This window comes from Notothenia coriiceps, unplaced genomic scaffold (assembly GCF_000735185.1).
Source record: "Notothenia coriiceps isolate Sejong01 unplaced genomic scaffold, NC01 NC01_scaffold00033420, whole genome shotgun sequence".
In the NCBI taxonomy this organism is placed as follows: Eukaryota; Metazoa; Chordata; class Actinopteri; order Perciformes; family Nototheniidae; genus Notothenia; species Notothenia coriiceps.
In genome coordinates, this window is record NW_011366121.1 from 154,721 (window position 1) to 175,177 (window position 20,457).

At 43.2% G+C, this 20,457-nt stretch overlaps 1 protein-coding gene across 1 annotated transcript in view; it reads left to right on the top strand.

Annotated features, from left to right (window-relative positions):
• Positions 1 to 20,457, top strand: part of LOC104961548 (protein diaphanous homolog 1) — an 87,975-nt gene that overhangs the window by 54,106 nt on the left and 13,412 nt on the right. The window contains exons 21-28 of the mRNA XM_010789857.1: positions 13,613 to 13,711; positions 13,868 to 13,962; positions 14,332 to 14,433; positions 14,762 to 15,001; positions 15,678 to 15,807; positions 15,994 to 16,118; positions 16,293 to 16,457; positions 16,932 to 17,064. Coding sequence (XP_010788159.1) covers positions 13,613 to 13,711; positions 13,868 to 13,962; positions 14,332 to 14,433; positions 14,762 to 15,001; positions 15,678 to 15,807; positions 15,994 to 16,118; positions 16,293 to 16,457; positions 16,932 to 17,064 — 1,089 coding nt within the window. The remainder of the gene's footprint in view (positions 1 to 13,612; positions 13,712 to 13,867; positions 13,963 to 14,331; positions 14,434 to 14,761; positions 15,002 to 15,677; positions 15,808 to 15,993; positions 16,119 to 16,292; positions 16,458 to 16,931; positions 17,065 to 20,457) is intronic.

Consider the following 20,457-nt stretch of genomic DNA (forward strand, 5'->3'; position numbering starts at 1 on the left):
TTCTCATCTTCAAAACAGTACAACTGCAGAAGATAACAATTGAAGTACATTTGACTTCAGTATAATTGATCTCTATTTCAAAGTGCAAATTTGATCATGACATTTAAAAAGATTATTTGTGACTACATATGCTCTCCTCTGATCATGACAAAGTACCACGAGTAAGTGCTAATAATGACTGACGGAAACGATACTGACAGATGTGAAGCGTGACAGATTGATACTCTGACAGCACAAGCTGCTGCTCAGCTCCGAATCCTGGAGATCTCCGTTAGATAAAAACACACACCATGCTTTCAAATATAACTGCCACCTGTTGGTCATTTGCACTTGACAATAATCTTAATTGCTTCTATATAACTATCTAAAAATGACTTTCTGTAAAAGAGTTGGCATAGCAATGGATAACGTGTGGCACGTTCTGCTTAACGGGCATTATCAGACACATAGATCTTTTCTATGCTAAAACGTTACGTTGTGCGATATCTCTCCTCGCTCCGCTGTAGTGAAGTCTGTGATGTCATGCTTTTGAATAACCTGCCTCGACAGCATTGACCTTAGGTATATTCAAATAACTGTTTGACTCATTCAACTTTGATTTCCTTTTAAGATTCACATTGCTCATGTTCACCCTAAAACAATGCACATATGATCTAATTCACTGTTGCCTGGCTTTTTCACACGGTTGAGTGTTTACATTTTAAGCACTTTGACGCAAGTTCAATATTTTAATAAAAGAATAATTGAATTGTAGATTGACACAGAGATATTATATTTGAGTCTTTTTCTGGTTCTTAGCACATAATGAAATCCTCCAATATATGACCACATGCCCAATGCCTTTATGTGCGCCCTCCTGCCATAACAGCATTTATATACTGTATGTTATAAATGTTCTTAGGTCACATGTATTAAACTGTCAGTGAATGTAAATGCCTTTAAGAAGGGAACGTTTCCTAACGAAGATATATAAGTAACATCAATATGTTTAGTGTGAGACCGTCACGACCCATCAAGTCAGGATGAAGTAATGGGAGAGAGGAAGAGATGGCTTTTGATTTGGGAAATAAAGCTTAGCTAGAGTGGAACAGCAGTCAAGGTTGGCTCAAGGGCAACATTTCATTGCGAGGCGGTGAACGTGTTGGTGTACGAGCACACACATTTATGCACAGCGTCATACGAGGATTCACCCGCCTGACCCGGCGGCTCCGCTCCCCTCCAGTGGGAGACGGGGAATATCTTTCCTGGCGATAGGTTGCCTCTTAGCATCACAAAGATTGTATTCCTTCCTCCTGGAGGGAGCAATGACGGGGAAGTGTCTCCATCACTCCAACCCCACCTGTCTCATTCTGAATGTTTCGTTTCTCTCTTCCTCTCCTCCCTCTTCCTGCATCTCTCTCTCTCTCTCTCTCTCTCTCTCTCTCTCTCTCTCTCTCTCTCTCTCTCTCTCTCTCTCTCCCTCCATCTGCTACCCTCCCTGAGCTGACATTTGCTGTCAGGCAGCCTTATTATTTTGTTCCTCAGGTTTCTGATTAGGATTCTCTCGTTCTCTCTCTTCTTCCTCTGGCCCTCCCCCACAAACAACTCAGTCCAATAATGTTTTCTTTCCTGCTCGTGCTCTCACTTTTTTCTTCCTTTCTTTGCCGCATTGAATTCGGCATAATCTAATGCAGTCCATATCCCACTACCCCATCTTCCATTACACCTTTTCTCATCTCTCTCTGTTTCTCTCCGCCTCACTTTGTGTTTTTAAAGGTCAGTTTTCCTTTTCTATTTTTTTGTTCCTCCCTCCCTCTTTTTCTCTCCCCATAAAGTTATTGCTGCAGTCGCTCCCAAGGACTCTGCGTCTCTGGCTTTTAATTATTCTCTGTGGGCCCTCACCCTGTAGAAACACATGCAGGACAGGTTTGTGCGCCCTCCCATGTGCGTGGACGTGGAGCAGTCGTGCGCAGAGTAAACAAAGTAAGCTCCACTAAGATTGCCCAGCTGTTATAAGTCGTTCCTTTATGCACGCACCTAGCTCAACATGAGTCATTCAACGCACTTTGGAACTTATTGCTGCTCATTATTTCACCAAAGGTGGATTTTATGTCTGCGCTGAGGTCCATTAAAGAAGGAAGAGTTCATCATGCAACTGGACAGCAAAGGAGACAGGAGAGGGTTGTCATGGTGATAAGAGTCCCATGAGGGTATATTTCCCCCCTTATTCCCTGCACAAGTCTGCGTCCTGTCCACTTGCTTATTTTTCTCTCTTTCTCTCTTTTATTGCGTCTTGCTGTCTTTGTCTTCCTCATCTCGTCACACTTTCTGTTTGTTTCCTTCACTTCACTTTTCTCAGGCTCTTTTCCTCTTCCTCTTAATGTCTTCTTTGTTCCCATCTTTATTCTTCTTTCTCTTTCTCCCGTCCCTGTGGTCTTCACCTCTTGTCCAGCCGTGGAGGGAGGGAGAAGCAGAGGAGGGAAAGGAATGCTAATTTTATCACCACCGCAACAGAGTGCAGAAGAAGAGATGGAAAAAGAGAGTGAGAGAAAATGTCACTCGTCTGAGGAAATGAGATGGCCGTGTGTGGGTGTGGGTGTGTGGGTGTGTGTGTGTGCGCATCTGAACTGAAAAGATCAGGGTGACAGTCTGAGTGACATTTTGTGTATTTTTCCTCCACTCCTGCAGAGTAAATGATATACTGTATATGTATATATAGGTGTATGTATTTGTTTTCAGGGGGCGAATGCTAATGCGTGTTGGCGTGTTGGCGTGTCTACACATTTTGTCCCATCCAGTGCAAGGGCTGGTTTTCGAGCCTCTTTGTTTTTCCAAGTCAATCATCTGTCTCTCTCACTTTTTTCTTCATTCCACTGCTCTCTCTCTCTTCACCCCTCACTCATGTCGGAAATGTAATCACGTTCGGGGGCTATGTTGAAGGAAACAGGGGGATCATGTTGGGAGGAAAAGAAGGGGGGAAAAAGAGAGACTTTGAAGCGAACGTGGGGAAGAGAAAGAAAAAGGCATTTGTATGTGTACCCAATTACCACTCCAGCCCAAAGTCACCTTCGCAGAGAACGGACGCACGCGCTCTCAAAATAGCAGCTTCCATCCCGCCTTGTGTGTGTGTGTGTGTGTGTGTGTGTGTGTGTGTGTGTGTGTGTGTGTGTGTGTGTGTGTGTGTGTGTGTGTGTGTGTGTGTTGGTTACAGTGATGATGAGGTAGACTGAATAATGTAATGGCCTTCCTCTCGTCCGTGAGCTCAGGGCTTATTACGTGTGTGTCGTCCCTGTGTGTAATTGTAGTAATGTGTGTGTGTCCTGTGTCTGATTGCAGTAGCTGATTGAGTCCTAGTCCCGCAGATTTCAACCCAGGTCCTCAGCCTCTGATTAGGTGTTGTGATGTGTGAAAGAGGGAATCGTGTGTGAGTCAGTGTGTGTATGTCTGACCTGAGTACAATGGTCTTTAACAGTGTCTGTTGCTCTTCTTTGTGAGCATGTACTGAGTTCTTGTTACCTCCGCCGAGGATGTAATTTTTTTTTCTGGCTGAGTTTGTCTTTTTACTCACCTGAAATTCATGAAACTAGCAAGAAGGGTAAAACATGGGACGAGAAAGAACACAATACATTTTGGAACAGATCGGAATGACTCGGAGAATAAACAAATTGTGTTTTACCTTCGGTACATTTAGTTCATTCATTGCTTTGGTGCCAGACCGATTGGATAAATAGATTCCAGTAACAAAGAAAACATTCAGTAACATGTAACAAAGAAAACATTCAGTAACATGTAACAAAGTAACAAAGAAAACATTCAGTAACATGTAACAAAGAAAACATTCAGTAACATGTAACAAAGTAACAAAGAAAACATTCAGTTGTTTCTAACAACTCAAACACTGCTATCAATGTCTAATTTAAAAGCTGCAATGAAACACAACACATCTTCTTTGTAGGGTCCGTGTTGTCTCCACATCAAAAACAACTTCCAAACTCGGGTAATGGGAACATCTGATGAGCATTTGAAAACACTATAATGCTTTCTGAATGCCAATCGAGTTTACATGTTTGTCTATTCTCATGCTCAAATAAGTCAGCAATTAGTATGTTCCTCAGTTTCTTCACTGTGAAGTGAAGGATTGGGACTTAGCTTTATGGTTAGGATTTGAATCCGTGTTAGAGGGTCTAGGCTCGTGTGTGTGTGTGTGTGTGTGTGTGTGTGTGTGTGTGTGTGTGTGTGTGTGTGTGTGTGTGTGTGTGTGTGTGTGTGTGTGTGTGTGTGTGTGTGTGTGTGTGTGTGTGTGTGTGTGTGTGTGAGATAACTGTGGCCTCGTTCCGCCTTGCTTCTTAATTAAGAGACCATAGGCCTCCCAGCACTGCCTGCTATCCCACACTCCACTGGGGCAGAAAAGGACAGGAGCAGAAAGAGCGAGAGAGGGAGCTGACAAAAAGTGGAAATGTAAAGCGAGGACAGAGAAATGAAAAAGCTATGTGTCAAAAAATATTGAATAGAAAGAGTGATAGTTGTATAAAGGAAAGGGAGGGGAACTAAAAGAAAGATTGCCTGTGAAGGAGTGGTAAGCCAGAGCTGATGAGGGAGAAAGTAATAGGACATGTGGATTTAGAGAGAGGGAACGTGTAGACTGATAGGATGCAATGCCCGTACACGGTCTCCATTTCCCCCGCTGAATTGATGTCACTCATTTCCTCAGCCATCTATGCATCAGATGTGTGTGTTCGTGTGTGGTTTTCAAGCAGTAATCTGTTCCATCTCATTCTTTACTTTCCATCCGTATAGGATCTTTCGCTCCGTCGCATCTCATTGCTTGGTATCACATCTCACACACTCTTTGGGACGTGTGTGTGCGTTTCTGCGGTTAGATACATGCCTGTATATCCTTGTATGCATGCCTGCCTATCTCTGCCATGCTCTCCCTCTCTTGTCGGTGAGTGGTGAGTGGCGAGATAGTGGGTTAAATTTTAATGGTGCTGCCATCTCTCAGTAGCTTCTGAAAGAGGGCCAATGCAGTCTGACACACTCACTGAGCCGTGAGAAAAGACAAGATAGAGAGAAGAGCAATAGCTTGCTAGACATGCACACGCCTGCGAGCTAACAGCACAAACAACAGGTAGAATGAAGAAGAAACTGCACAGTCTTGTGCTCCAGTACCTTAAACATTAAAGGCAAATTATGTTAGTTTTCTTTTTACAACTTGTGTGCTATTGTCCTAGTTTGGGTGTTTAAAGCAAAACATTGCACTCACTTCTGCCATTGTAGAGATTGGGGATTTGAGTGCTCTACATTCCTATTTTTACAATTATAAAAGAAAAACAAATCACATCCAGGTCAGCCCGCAGGTTAAACATGGAAATAGCTCTGCAGTGCAAAGATAATTCTTACATTATATTCATTTTGCAGACGCTTTTGTCCAAAGATATATGCAGAGCAGCAGTGAATCCTAAAACGCTGATTATTTCCCTGAATATGCCACTCTTACCATCAAACATGTAGTTACAGAAGACCCAGAAAATCTCTCCACACACAGTCCCCGGAGTAATGCAGTGGTTGAGCACAGAGGCTGGTCTCTGGTTGGCATTATGTGTGTATAACTCAATCACACACACACACACACACACACACACACACACACACACACACACACACACACACACACACACACACACACAGTCACAAAAACATGTGCCAGTCTCTTAGCAATAATGCGTGTTGTTCCTTGATTGTTTTCATTCGCCCAGCCTCACATAGCTGTCTGATTGGCAAGACGTCCCCCGATGGCTCACTAAGCACATGGTGGGATTAGGTGTGTACTTGGTTGTTTGTGTTTTTGGTTTGTGTATTTGTGTGCAGGCATGCTCGTCTTTTTCTTTAGCCCCAACTACAGCCAATTCCTTAGAGAGGCCAGCAGACAGATGTTCTCAGAGGGGATTTGCACGGCTGTTTATATATCTGTTTCTATAGTGTCGTTTATTTGAGGGGGGGGTTGGGCTTTTTTCTCTTTTTGGGATGGGATAAAACTGATTTCATAAAATATAAACCCTGCAGCACCCCAATGGATCTCTGATGAGAGAGACTTTTCCCCAGGTTCCCACGCAGAGGTGGAGGTTGCCAGATCATGGTTGTCATCCCCCTCCAGCTACTTAGTTTGACTATGATCTAGCGTTATTGATGTATTTCAAACACCTGCAGTAGTTTCCCCAAAGCGTCGGCAACAAAGACAAAGGTTCACATGCACAAATGCAAAGAAGTGCTCACCGAGTCCTCGGCAGTGTGGATCGCAGGATGTGTATACTTAATGTGTTTACAAAGACTCAAAGCTGTAAATAAAATAACATACATTTCAGTTCAAAGTGGTAGCTTTAGGTTGCCTGTACTGAACGCTCTATAGAGATGACTGTGTGTCTGTCGAGTGTGTTCATCAGCGTTATTGAGGCAAACTGGCTGAAGCTCTCATGGCCTCTTTCTTCTTCCTCTATTGACCGTATCACCATGTCTTTCCCCTCATCATTGCCTCTCATCCCTTTTGCTCCACGACCCCTCCTCTCGCACTTTCTCCACTTTGCTATTCATCCCCTTTATCTCTCTCTCACTGCATTGCTCTTCACATATCTTTCCCCTTGTTTCCCATTATTTTTTCTCTCATCTCCTCTTCTCTAGCTTCCTTGGCTCGGTCATTGTTGGCTGAAAAAAAACAAGAGTGACAAGCACCAGAAAAACAGCCCCAGCCTTTGCCTCCAGTCACACACTCTCTCAAGTGTCTATGAGTGTGCATGTCCTCCGAGCGATGGCTGACATTAGAAAAGGCAATGCTCCCTCCTCTTCTGCAGCCCCCTCATGTCTCTGGGCCTTGCTCAAGGGGTAATTAGACCTAGCAAAACTGGCCCTTGTCCTCCTCTTTGCCACATATGTGTGCATGTGTGTACATATGTGTGTGTGTGCTCCTGTGTGTGCTTGTGCATGTGTGCCAAATGTTTCCACCATGCGGTCAAGTCACAATTGCTAATCAGGCCTGTGAGCCTTGCCCAAAGAGACCAAGAGAAGGAGAAAGGAGGATGGGGGGGGTGGGAGAAAATGAGTGAGTGGTTTCTTTTGTCCTCATCACTGAAGCAGAGATAAAGACGAGAGAAGGGACGGATGGTTGGAGACGAGAAGACAGAAACTGAGGGATTAACAGAGGATGAGTGTGTGCTCCGGCTCGGCAACAAGCTTTTAACTGTCCTCCATGGCATGACACCGTGTAGACCTCCATTTCTCCCTGTCCTCCTTTCATCTCTTTTGCTTTGCATAAGTCAGAACTGCTTGTATTCATAAAGTTCCTCTCCATCACTTACTCATGCTCTTTCTTTGCGCTCTCCTTTTTCCGAGCTCCTTCTTGCTCCCACTCGCCGCTCTCTCTGCTGCTATCTTCCCGTGAGGTAATAATGAATATTTGAGGGCTGACAGGAGCGCAGCACCTAATCCTTTCTGCCCAGGGCAAAACGGGCCTCATGGGGTGCATGTGTGTTACAGTTCATCTAACTTTTTAATTGAGATAGAAACCCAATTTCTAAGTTTTCATTCCCACCTCTGTGCTCAGGAAAATGAGACTTTCTGCATGGTTGTCATAGAAACGGTCAGATGGACGGTAAACTTGACAAGCAGGGGAATGTCAGTACTTTTGGCAGGCAGCAAGCACTGTACATACTGTAGAGAGAGTAACTGCAGCACCCAACTTCAAGCATCTGACAAGGTGCTTGGTCCATAGGCAAGGAGCTTGTGGACCCCCCTCTTAAGTAAAGGTGAGGGTGGGGGTGTAAATGCGTCTGTCCTCTACGGGGAATGATGAAATATCAAGTTATTTGCGGTTCTTAATTGCTTTTCGTTGAGGATTTATTCAAATATAAGAGATTGTAGGACCTTCATAGATAGCTGTGAGAACGCTAATCTTATCACCCATTAAACGCACGCACGTGCACACGTTAAGTATGTATGTGCCTGCAAATGTCACTGCATGTAACCCACGTCTCCAGGAACAAGGATTAGGATTGATTGATACCCAGCATAACAGTCAGCGAGCAAATGTAATTCACTCTCCTCCCCGTAGAGGGAGCATTGTGCTGTGAAAGCCAGTGCGGCGTCAAGGACATTCACCCTGTGAATAACAAACACCAGCGCGCCACATAGGCTACAAGAGAACCACAGAAACACTACTTACTAACACACTTGGTCACTTAGTTGTTCAGTCAAGCACTCGCACACAGCTGGTTTGTAAGTAAGAATATTAAACGTTTATGTTTTCCTGTTGTCTCCATGTCCTTCGTTCAAGGCTCGGGTGTTGTGGATGGCTCCAAGGTCACACCCTCAATGTCTTCGTCCTTTAAACTTACTTCTCTCTATCTCTCTCCCCTTTATTTGCTCTTTCTTCGTCTCAGTTTTCACACCTTTATTTGCTCTCTCTCTCCTTTTGATTTGATTCCCTTCTCTCCTTTACACTCTGTAGCTCTCCCTCACTCCCTCTTTCTCTTCCTTGTAATTAGCCAGTGTAATTGCTGTAGTAAATCTTTTCTGCTGTCCCAAGGAGACTGGCTGATATAGGACTGATTTAATAAGCACACCAGCAGCTCACCCCTCTCTCTCTCTCTCTGTGTGTGTGTGTGTGTGTGTGTGTGTGTGTGTGTGTGTGTGTGTGTGTGTGTGTGTGTGTGTGTGTGTGTGTGTGTGTGTGTGTGTGTGTGTGTGTGTGTGTGTGTGTGTGTGAGAGATCTTGATGTGTGTGTGTCTCTAATTGGGGGATTGGCTGATAGACTCAAAAGCTTGGAACAGATGCAAAGTATCCCCAGTGCTCGTGATGCTGTCTCTTTTCACCCTGGCCAAGAGGGAAACAACATGAACAGAGATGGTAGGATGTGGTAATGGAGGGATATGTGTATGCACACCTACACTCATTCCACCTACTCTTCCTTCCTGGTTTGCTCTTTGTAACTGCAGCTCTTTTTCCTCCCCCTCCTGGATTTCCTATACATGTATAATTATTGTGTGTGTGTGTGTGTAGAGTTTGTGTGTCCTTGCCTCGGTCTCTGGGATGCCAAGTGTTTGTGAAGGTAGAGGTGTTTTTAATGTTCATGTTGATGGGTTAAGGAGAAGGCAGGGAAGTCGTACTGAGGCTGTTTCTCTGATTAGAAAGCATTGAATCATGAGAACGGGGAGCGATAAAGAGAGGAGAAGAGAGTCAGAGAGCGGTGCAGCTAAAAGTGCAGATTGACTGTGGATGGCGTCGCTTTCCCGCCTCACCCCTCGGTTTAGTTTTTGCAATATTAGCTATCTATCCCTGAGGGCAGTTACACACACATGAACACATACACACACATGAACACATACACACACACACATGAACACATACACACACACACATGAACACACACACAGGAGACTTAGCCTACTTTGATGTCACTGATAGCATAAATAAAAAAATGGAGTGGTAAAGAGCAACAACTTCAAAGATGGAGTTGACAAGATAGGAGCATTAACCCCCATCTCCCTTCCTCCTTCTCCTCTTCCTCTTCCCCCTCCTGATTTGCTCATCTCTCTTCTCTTATCTCTGCTTGATAAAGGGGTTCTTATGAAAAGAGACAGTGAACAAGGGATGGAACCAGAAAAAATGATGGAAGACTGTTGGGGGCTGAAGATAAAGCAAGCTGTAAAATGAGAAAAGGCGAGATAGATGGCAGCAACAGAGCCATTTGAAAATGTCCTTTAAAGTGAAAAGCCCCCTATCTCAGTCGGGTTCTTTAACAGTAGCCTTAAGCTGCTACTACCAGTGCAGTGTTAGCTAGCTTGTGAGTTATTAGGGTGCCATTAGACTTTCTACCCGATTATGCTGATGGCTCAGACCATGTCTTCAGGGTTTTCACACAGTCACACATATTAAAACGATCAATTCCCCCAAACTCTGCACACACTTGTGCAAACTTTCCTAACATACACAGTATCTTGTTTATGTCCAGGTATTTGAGCGTGCCCAGTTTGTGCTTGGCAAAGGTGTGTGTGAGCTCTGTGTCGACACGTGCCCAGCTTTCATTGCCGCTGGTGTAACATGGCCCCCTGTTCCCTAGCTGGAGACTGTAATGTGGATAACCCAGTGGCATTTACACCCAACTCGATGGTATTTACAAGGTTTGGTGAAGCAGGCCATGCTCCACTTTCTGACCTTAATTTGGTGTGTGTGTGTGTGTGTGTGTGTGTGTGTGTGTGTGTGTGTGTGTGTGTGTGTGTGTGTGTGTGTGTGTGTGTGTGTGTGTGTGTGTGTAAAATGCTACTTGGTCAATCACAGTTGGTTTGCTCCTATGTCTCTGTGCTCATGGAGGTGTGTTTGCATGCCGAAGCCCCGGCTCCATTACTCAGTATCTGCATGTGTCGTGTTCTGTGAGACGTGGGTTCTGCTTCGCCCTGCAGGCACCTTAATTTTTCACCATACTGTGTGCTACACTACACTGCACTGCATGAAACCGTATGTCTACACCCTCTCCTGCTCTCTCTCTCCTCCCTCTCTCTCTATTCATCTACCACCCCCGTCCTCATACTCTCCCACTACAACCACCACCCACTCCTCATCGTCGCACACACACAGTCACACACATACACACACACACATACAGCTAATCAAAGCAAGGAGCTCTCTAGATTAGCACTTGAGAAAACTCCCTAAAGACTTTCCTTCATTTTGACCATTTTCAGGTACTCTGTTTCCTCCCGCACCTCCTTCCTCATAGCTTTGAATTTTTAACCTCCCGATTGAATAAGTTATGTGTCCATCCTCGTGGGGAAAGGAAAGTTGGAGGGAGGGCAAGAAATGAAGTAAAGGAGAAGGCGGGGGAGGCAGAAGGGAAAAAGGTTGTCCCTAAACATGCTTTCACATTTATCCCCTTAAAAAGTCCACTCTGTATGCTCAATAATGCATGGCCATCGCTCATTCCCCTCCCCCTCCTCTCGCCCTCCTCTTCCTTCATCTCCTTCATCTTGCTCCCGTTGGTTCCCCAAGTGCTCATCACTCCACCCAGCAGATTAACTGCAGGGGGAAACTGAGACTGGCAAAGCCGGGTGATGGTAGCAGGGCATCAGGGACTAACAGTAAAAGAAAGGGAGAGAAAGCAGATGAGTAATTTGTCGTCTTGTGAATGGAGTTATTATTTTATTTTAAGTATTGATCTGAGTGAGTGGGCTTTGAAGTTGGACCATTTCAGAGGAGCTGAACATTGAAGTTAGAAAAAAAAACCCTAACTAATTCTGTCCTGGCCTGAACAAAGCCTGTGGTGTGAGCAACACTCCATTGAAAACTTTAGTAATTTGTTTGCTTGTTCCTGAGCACTTCCAGAGACTAAACAATTCCGGCCTTACCCCAAATCTGCCTGTTCCTGTTTCATTGGAGCAAAGATGTGAAATATCAGTGAAGACACAGAACAAACTTGATGTGTAGTGATGTTAGGAGTCAGTCGGTATGAGGACTTGAATAAATGCCATTTCAATAAGATGAAATGACACCATCCATTACAAGCCCTAATATCCAAGTAATGCGAGTCACATGAGTTGCATGTATACTTTCTGACTTTAGATTAGTATGTACTTCAAAGTCTTTTGTCTGCAGAGAGCAGAGGGAACCTTTCAGGACTCGTTGTGCATGCACACTGCAGAAACTCCCGTCTGTTCGGCATGCTACACCAGAGAAAGCTAAAGATCTCTTCAAGAATGCTTTTTAAGTCTCTTGCGAAAAGTTTTTGAAAAACAAAGATGGTTTTTTTGCTTTTAAAGTTTCATGTTGATTTTGACTTTCAAGTTTTAACTTCACACCGTTTTTTTGTTTCTAGCCTCAAAGTATGCAGTGGTTTTAAAACAGGAAGCCCAGCACACCAGCAATGCAATAATAATTCTAATAATAAAATAAACATCAGGTATTGGCAGGCTGTGAAAAGAATATTATAAAAATCATTAAAGTTTGGAATTTTCTATTGAAAGACGCACATTTTTTGAGCAGAATTTAATCAAATAAAAAGCTAAGATTACACAGTGTTATTGGAAGTTACTCTTTAAGGATATTCCGGGCTGTAAAGCACTCTGCGTAGAACTACAAACATGCTGCCTTCCTTTACTTCAAGGCTCTGAAAAATGTGGGTAGCCCTTGATGCAGCACTTCTGCTTTATAGGAGAAAGTTACTGAAAATATTGTTGTTTGTCGACTGGCGAGGTAGTTGGCCAACCCAAGAAAGACATCTTTCTGGTAGGTGGGGGGATGATAACAAGTATGCTGCTTGATTGAAGCGAGTTGAAGGAAACAAACATAAAGGCATCTGCATTGTTTGGCAGAAAACAAATTAACATAAAGTGGCGGATGAGAGTAGCAGGTTTCAACTTGAATTCTGAAACTCAAGACTGCAATGAGAACCCTGTAGATTTATATTTGTCAATGGAACGTTTCAATAATAAGGCTTTTTTAATTTGGTTTATTGACTATGTTCAATTACTCTGAACTTTGTTCCTAGTACTATTCTGAAAAAAGTGCGAGAGATCACTGTCAAAGATGCAGATGGATGGAGACTAATCTTGGTTCAGTAGACGAGAAGACGGATGGCGTTATTGGGGGGAGAGTGAAGGAGAGAGGCACAGAATGAACGAGGCTCAGAAGAAGGACGAATTGAGACAGGAATGATCTGTGTAAGAGTGAAGAGAGCACTGAGGGAGGAAGGAATGACAAATGATCAAAAGGTGGAGAGATGTGAAGCGACAAGAGTGATTGAGGAGTTGGAGAGTGATGTAAGGTCAAATGAGGAACAAAGCCAAGTTAGGTGAGAGATCGTTTGAGTGAGAAAAAAGGGTTCAGGTTGGTCGTAGTGACCTCATGCTGCAGGAGAGATGACACGGCTGCTCTTTCCAAAAGGGGACTTGACTACCATCTTTTCCTCTCAGTAAACTCTGAGACGGAGAACAGACTGAGCTCTTTCCCTGCTTTTTCATCTTTGTCTTTTGCTCGGTGCCGCCCTTTACCTATGCTTCTCCTCTCTGAAGACTGGAGCGCGTGGCAGCCCGCATTTCAACGCCTCGCTCTCCTGACAATGTTTGACTCTGCAGGGTCTGTGCGTCCTTCCGTCTGTTCTCCCAATAGGTTATTTAGAGCTTAGTACTTTACTGTACAGAGTTAGTGGTCAGTCAGCACACACACACACACACACACACACACACACACACACACACACACACACACACACACACACACACACACACACACACACCAGGATGTCTTGCCCCTAGCCCTTTCATAGCAGCTCATCATACCCAAGGCCATTGATACAATAATTCTAACACCTCCATGACACCATACAGTTGGGAGGGAATTAAAAAAAGTGAAGGCCATGCCAACTCTGTCAGTTTTTGTAGCCGTCACATAGACCCTCTATCCATAATCCACTTTTCTTTCCATTACAGAACCCACTGTACTTCTTTTCAAAACATGTTCTATATCCAGCTTTAATAGTCATCTGACATTTAGAAAGTTACCAAGATGCAAGTTCTAACAAAGTCTCCCCTTTCTTCTATCTCTTTTTGAATATTACCACCCCCCTCCCTATTTCTCTATCCATCTCTCCAGCCAAAAAGGAGCAAGATGGCGGGGATGAGAAGAAAACGACGCACAAGAAGAAGGTGAAGGAGCTGAAGATTCTTGACTCCAAGACCTCGCAGAACCTTTGTAAGTCTCTTACCAACGGTTTCAAAGTCTGACACCAATGGCGTGGCTCTGTAAATTCATTCAGTGAACAGCTTAATTAAAATGTCATCAATAACATTTGTTTAATTAAATTGTGTTTTATTTAATAACTGCTTTTAATTGTGTTTGTTTAAACAGCCATTTTCCTGGGTTCGTTCCGTCTTCCTTATGTGGAAATGAAAAACGCCATCTTTGAGGTTAATGAGAAGGTCATCACAGAGTCCATGCTTCAGGTACAGAGCTCAGATCTGCATGTAAAACTATAATACAAGTACAATCAGCTCATAATAGAGCCTACAGCAAACCTCTGCCTTGTTTCATTTAATTTGATATTTCTTAACCAGGAGGTTGAACTCCATTATCTGTTTTACAACGGAGACCTGGCAGCGTAACATAGGCATCTCTAAAATTCTTCACACATTGATCCTTAAGGATACTGCTCAATAGCTAATTGTCCTTCAGTGTGCATGCCCAGACACAGGTTGAAGAAAGTGGTCAATAGAGTTTCTTTTCTGTCAACCAATGTCCCTCAAGGAGTAGTTTGAGACACTTGAAGTGTCTCTAGATCCTTTCATGTATATGTTGCCTTTATTGTCACCTAGAACCTGATCAAACTGCTGCCAGAAGCAGAGCAGCTGAAGGTCCTGGGAGAAATGAAGGATGAATACGACGACCTGGCTGAGTCCGAGCAGTTTGGAGTAGTGGTGAGAAAACATGCACACAAATCAAACATCACATCATTTTGTTTTTTGTAAGCATGTCCCAGCTGACTAGGGCCTGACTGACCCCAACCATTGCAGGGACATCAGTGTAATGAGCCATAGACAAAGTTGAAATACTGATATAGAGTCACACAGTCGTCAGTCATTTAGACACAGAAGACTTCATGCTGCTAAACACAGACTTCTTTGTTCATCTGTGGTAGATGTGAGTAATGGATGAAATCCCCTTCAGCCACACACAGCTACACACACAAGCGCATAATCTATGTTGGGTAAAAACACATCAGGAGTCCCTCTTTTCTCTCTTCAGATGTCCGGCATAAAGCGGCTGATGCCACGGCTTCAGGCCATCCTGTTCAGGCTGCAGTTCGAGGAGCAGATGAACAACATCAAGCCAGATGTGGTGTCTGTGACAGCGGCCTGCGAGGAGCTGAGTAAGAGCCAGTCCTTCACCAAGCTGCTGGAGATCATCCTCCTCGTAGGGAACTACATGAACGCTGGCTCCCGCAATGGGAAGGCATTTGGCTTCTCCATATCATACCTGTGCAAGGTAGGGAGGTTTAGACTTAGTACACACACACACACACACAAACTCACACACACATGTATTGAGTGGACTGGAAAGGCCATCAGTCTTACTTTTCTTGTATTTCTTGAAGACCAACTAGAAATGCTAGTAAATTACATAAAACTGGGTCTCATACGCGTTAAGCCGTCACTCAACAGGGCCTTACCTGCAGTGTAAACACAATGACAGTATGAAGTGGAATCAATTCATCATTCATATCTTTGGTTTCACTTTGGGTGCCCTCCACAAAAGCAGAAACTTTTTCTGTGTCATATTATTCCACTTCATGCAGGTGAGTAACATAAACACACATGTACATAGTCAATAACAAACAAAGGTCTCCCCCTTTGTATTTCACTATAAGCTATATGTATGTAGTATTGGAGATAGTTATATATGTTGTACACATGGCACTATAGCTCCTCTATCAGTACAGTGATGCTACACCAACTTAGTGGACCAACAGTGATATCTAAACTGTATGTATATAATGTGATAATGTAAAATATAGGCAAAAGAACACAAGTCTAGAAATGCTGGATGTTTGCAAACCCCTTATCTGACTCTGAAAAACACTGACAGTTGTGCAGACATGAAATACTTTTGATGAATTGTTATTTCACGGTGCCATTTTTAAACCAATCATCCTCCCAATCAGCTTCGTGACACCAAAACAGCTGATCTGAAGCAGACACTGCTCCATTTCCTGGCTGACGTGTGCCAGGAGCATTACCCAGAGATCATGGGCTTTGCAGACGAGCTCGTCCATGTGGAAAAGGCCAGTAGAGGTACATGGGTCATTTAACTGATCTCTATCCATCGCTACATAGCATCATCCATGAAAAGCCCTGAATACGCATTACAATCATTTTTATGAGTACAGTGTGCTCTCATTGTCATAGTCATTTGAAAAACCAACAGTCCATGATGAGCATTGTATGCACGTGCTCTGTGTCAATAATGTTTCCCTGCAGTTTCGGCAGAGACACTCCAGAAGAACCTTGAGCTAATGGGCCGTCAGATCAAGACACTGGAAAAAGACCTGGAAACCTTCCCTCCTCCACAAAATGACAAGGACCTGTTTGTGGAGAAGATGGCAATATCCTCTTTATTTAAATGACATATTTCATAGTTATCAAGTTATTCAGTAGTTACATAAAACAGTCTGTTTATAAAAGCATTAAAGCAATAGATCCTGTCATTATAAATGATTGTCATGGCTTGTTAGCATACAGAGATATATGTTGTATATTCCTTAACATCGTGTTTCCACATCTTTGTGAGCTCTGCCCATGAGCAGCATGAGAAGCTGGATCTGCTGCACAAGAATATGGAGAAGCAATACAGCGACCTGGGACAGTACTTTGTCTTTGACCCCAGAAAAATCTCAGTGGAGGAATTCTTTGGAGACCTCAACACCTTTAAAAACATGTTCCAGGTGTGTTTTTCTGTGTGAATGATGTAACTCAAGCTTGATCTGCCGGTGTGGTTCTCAATCAAATCTAGCTCTTGCACATAGAGTTCAAGGACATACACACAAGTGAAAAAAATGTAGGAAAGAGGAAAAGATGACGGACTGAATGTCAAATCAATAAAAGAAAAAAGGCTGTGTGTTTGTATTGACAATAATAAAGAATGAGAGCGACAGTTTACACATCAACTGTAAATGTGCCGTTTGAAAGGGCTCCCGCAGGAGGTGACCTGTTTTACCAGTTACTATGGACAACTGCCATTCCCTGAGTTTGAAGTTATGTTTATACACACACATCAATCAGAGCCATCATTCACCTGGCTTTGAGTTTTTGTTCTAAAAATCACTTTAAATACTTTTTCCACTTGTCCTCACCAGACCCCAAACTCAATGTAAGCACACACACTGTCTTTATACCTGTTCTGTGTGTTTCCCCACCAGCAAGCAGTGAAGGAGAATCAGAAGAGGAAGGAGGCTGAAGAGAAGATCAAGAGGGCCAAACTGGCCAGGGAGAAAGCAGAGAAGGAGAAGGAGGAGAAACTCAAGAAGAACCAGCATCTCGACATCAACACAGGTCACACTTGCTTTATCATTTCTGTTTGTGTCTGAGAGAAAGACAAGCACTCCCTGTTTCTCAGTTTGCATTTCCCTCAGACTCCAGCTGGGGGCAGTCAGAGTCCACACTTCTGTGGAATATGTGTGTGCGTGTCTTTGTGTGTGTGTGTGTCTTTGTGTGTGTGTGAATGCAGAACCCATCAGTATTTATAGACCGTAGTTAATCTAATATTGATGATCTGTGTTTAGAAGTAAAACAATTACAACAGGCTCCTCAGATACAAGGAGGATGCACATAAGGATCCGTGCGACCTCTGTTCACTCCTCTGGTGAACCGGGGATTTGCTCGCATAAAGGAGAACTGAAAGAACGCCTAAATCTCTTTATCGCAGGAAAACACATTTTCACTCTTCTATGAGATATCCTTAAATAAAGGCCAGCAGCATATTGTCCCATGTAACACACACACACACACACACACACACACACACACACACACACACACACACACTTCCCCCACAACTGTCCCATCTACTACCTAAGTCTCCCCCTAAACCCACACATATACTATAATATACTAACGCAAATGTTGTTTCTTTTAGTTTTTGTCTTGTTTCTCTCTTTCACACACAAACAGAAACAAGCGCACACACACACACACACACACACACACAAACACACACTCACACTCACACACACACACACACACACAAAAAACTATGATGGTCAGTGGAGTGTGAAGGTAATAAACAGTGTATCCAGGTGTAGGGCCATCTAGCAGCAGTACACCCGTTTCTCCAGTTGAGGGCACTGTGACTCCACACATAAATAGTACCCACTATGAAGGACCCACACTTTCTGCCTCCTGTAGACAATACATTTAGATTTAAAGATACACGCTACTCTATATCACTAATTTACAGTATAATAATACTTTTTAATGAGACGCAGAATAAATATCTAATTGAGTTTTTGGTTTTGAATTCAAGGCGAATAAAGAAAGGTTAGTTTAGGAGAAGTAACACAGTGGTAGTGAGTAAGTAAGTATAGAGCTCTGCCAGTTTAAAAATGATTTTAAAAATCTAAATTCAGAACAAACATTTGCAACCCACCCGTCTCCATGATAACTCATTGACAAGCAATTTAATACCCTGACTAATAATAACAGTCAAAATCCTCAAGTCCCCTATGTAAGTTCATTATGTTAAAACATTGCTGATTGGACCTTAATGAGTTGTACATGGTGCTATGCTGACAACAATAAATGATAGACACATGGCTATATGATTCTACATTTTTTTATTTAATAAAAACGAATATAAGTACAAGTATACTTACCTACACTTTAACCATCTTAATTGTGAAACATAAAAATGTAGGCAAATTATGATCTATACATGTTAACAAACTTATTTTTATGGGCTTGAGATAAAAAAATAATTGATTTGAAGCCTTCATTAAAATTAAAATTAAATCAGATGCCTGGTCCCCTTCAGTCTTTGTTTAAAGTGTGTTAATTAATGAACAGAAGGGCAAGACAAAAGGACAAGCTACATTTTGTATCGGAGATTCTCTGGATATTTTTACCTATTCAAATATTTACATTTTTTATTTTGTTTAAGCAAATAAAGTGTGTTTTTATACAAATTAGTTCAGTGCAGAACATTTGAGTCGCAGTTACACTTTTCATGCACCAGGGGAGCGCAAGTGAGCAGGGTCTTAGCCACTCCCACAATCCCTCCCCCTGCATCCTGGCCCTCCCACATCCTGCCCCCGTCCCCCCTCCTCCCCGCCCCACCCTGCCATCTGGTTCTTTTCACACAATGACACACAAACACAAGCGCACATGCACATACACACACACACACAGTCAGGAATTTTTTTTTCTCCTCATTTCCTTTCACAGAGAAAAACAGGATGAAGGGGCTCTTTCAAAACCCAAGGTTACCGTGGAAACCCCCTTATTCTTCTTCTGTCAAACCTGCTTACATTGTAACAAACACACACACACACTGCTATAGAGTGACAGAATGTTGGACATTTAAAGTTTAAAGGGACCGAAGCTACAGCTGTCCTGTCTGGCTAGTTTTGGCCTTCTGTTGAGTTCAGACAAAGAACGTTATGCCCCCCTCCCCTTTATTTTTTTCTTTGTCTCATTCCCCTTTTAATGCTCATACTTTCTTATAGCATTCTGAAAGTAAAACTTATAAAACCAAACACACGCTCTTATTAAGTTTCCTTGAAATGTGGTTGGTCTTTGTTGACGTCAAAAGTTGGCAAAAGATTTGTTTGTGCATATGTGGTTCTTTCAATTGGGCAACCTCAGCAGCTTTTTCCAAAGAACTGCTCACCCCAAAAATATTGATGTTGAAACTGTAACCCTCTCCTCTGTTCCAGTGTAGACAATCTCCAGCCATGGAATGCTGAAGGGAAAAAAGTTAGTTTGAAGTTATATAAAGTGAATGTTTTGCTTTTCTCCGATCCCGCCACCAGAGGTCCCGTGAAAAACACATGTGGCACCAGATATACAATAGAGCACATCATCTGAAAGCTTTTAGTGGGTTAAAAATAAACTAAAGCACTCCACACGCAGGGAGTGGTGATGTGAAGATGAAAAGACCACATGAAAAGACAGAAGAGATTGAAAAGAGAAGAGGCTTTGGGAGAGGACTGAAACCATTCTTTAAAGTGAGGCTGCAGTTCAGAGTGGTCAGGGATGAAAGTGTGCTTTCTTCTTCTCTTTGTCTCTTTGTGTCTACCTTACTTGCTTTATATTTATTTCTTTTCATCTTTCCTTTTTTTTTATTTCCTTTCTCCAAGCATGGCTTCCTATCACCTACTCCTCCACAAATTTCTTCCTTTTAAGGAGTCAGGGAATGAGAGAGACAGGGAATAGGAGGGGGGGTGAAGGACACACTCAGGTCTGCTGACTGATAAACAGGCTCCTCTTTGTGCAGAGACAGACGCGCGCACACACACACACACACGTGCATACACACACACACACACACACACACACACACACACACACACACACACACGTACACGTACATATGTGTACACACACACACACACACACACACACGTACACGTACATACGTGTACACACACACACACACACACACACACACACACACACACACACACACACACACACACACACAGTTATATATTGACAGAGACCCCTGCATGACTTGGTTCCTCATGATTCTGAGAACCCCTGCTATCCCTCCTCTCCCCTTCCATTTTCTTTCTTTCTTTCCACTTAATTAAGAACAGACGTTACAAATGGAAAATGTAGTTATCCATTCATGACGCACACATGCTGCTCTCCGTGCACAGCAACACACAATAACACAGACCTAACACCCCCCCTCATCTCTCAGTGCCGAGCAGCTGTTGGGGAGAGGGG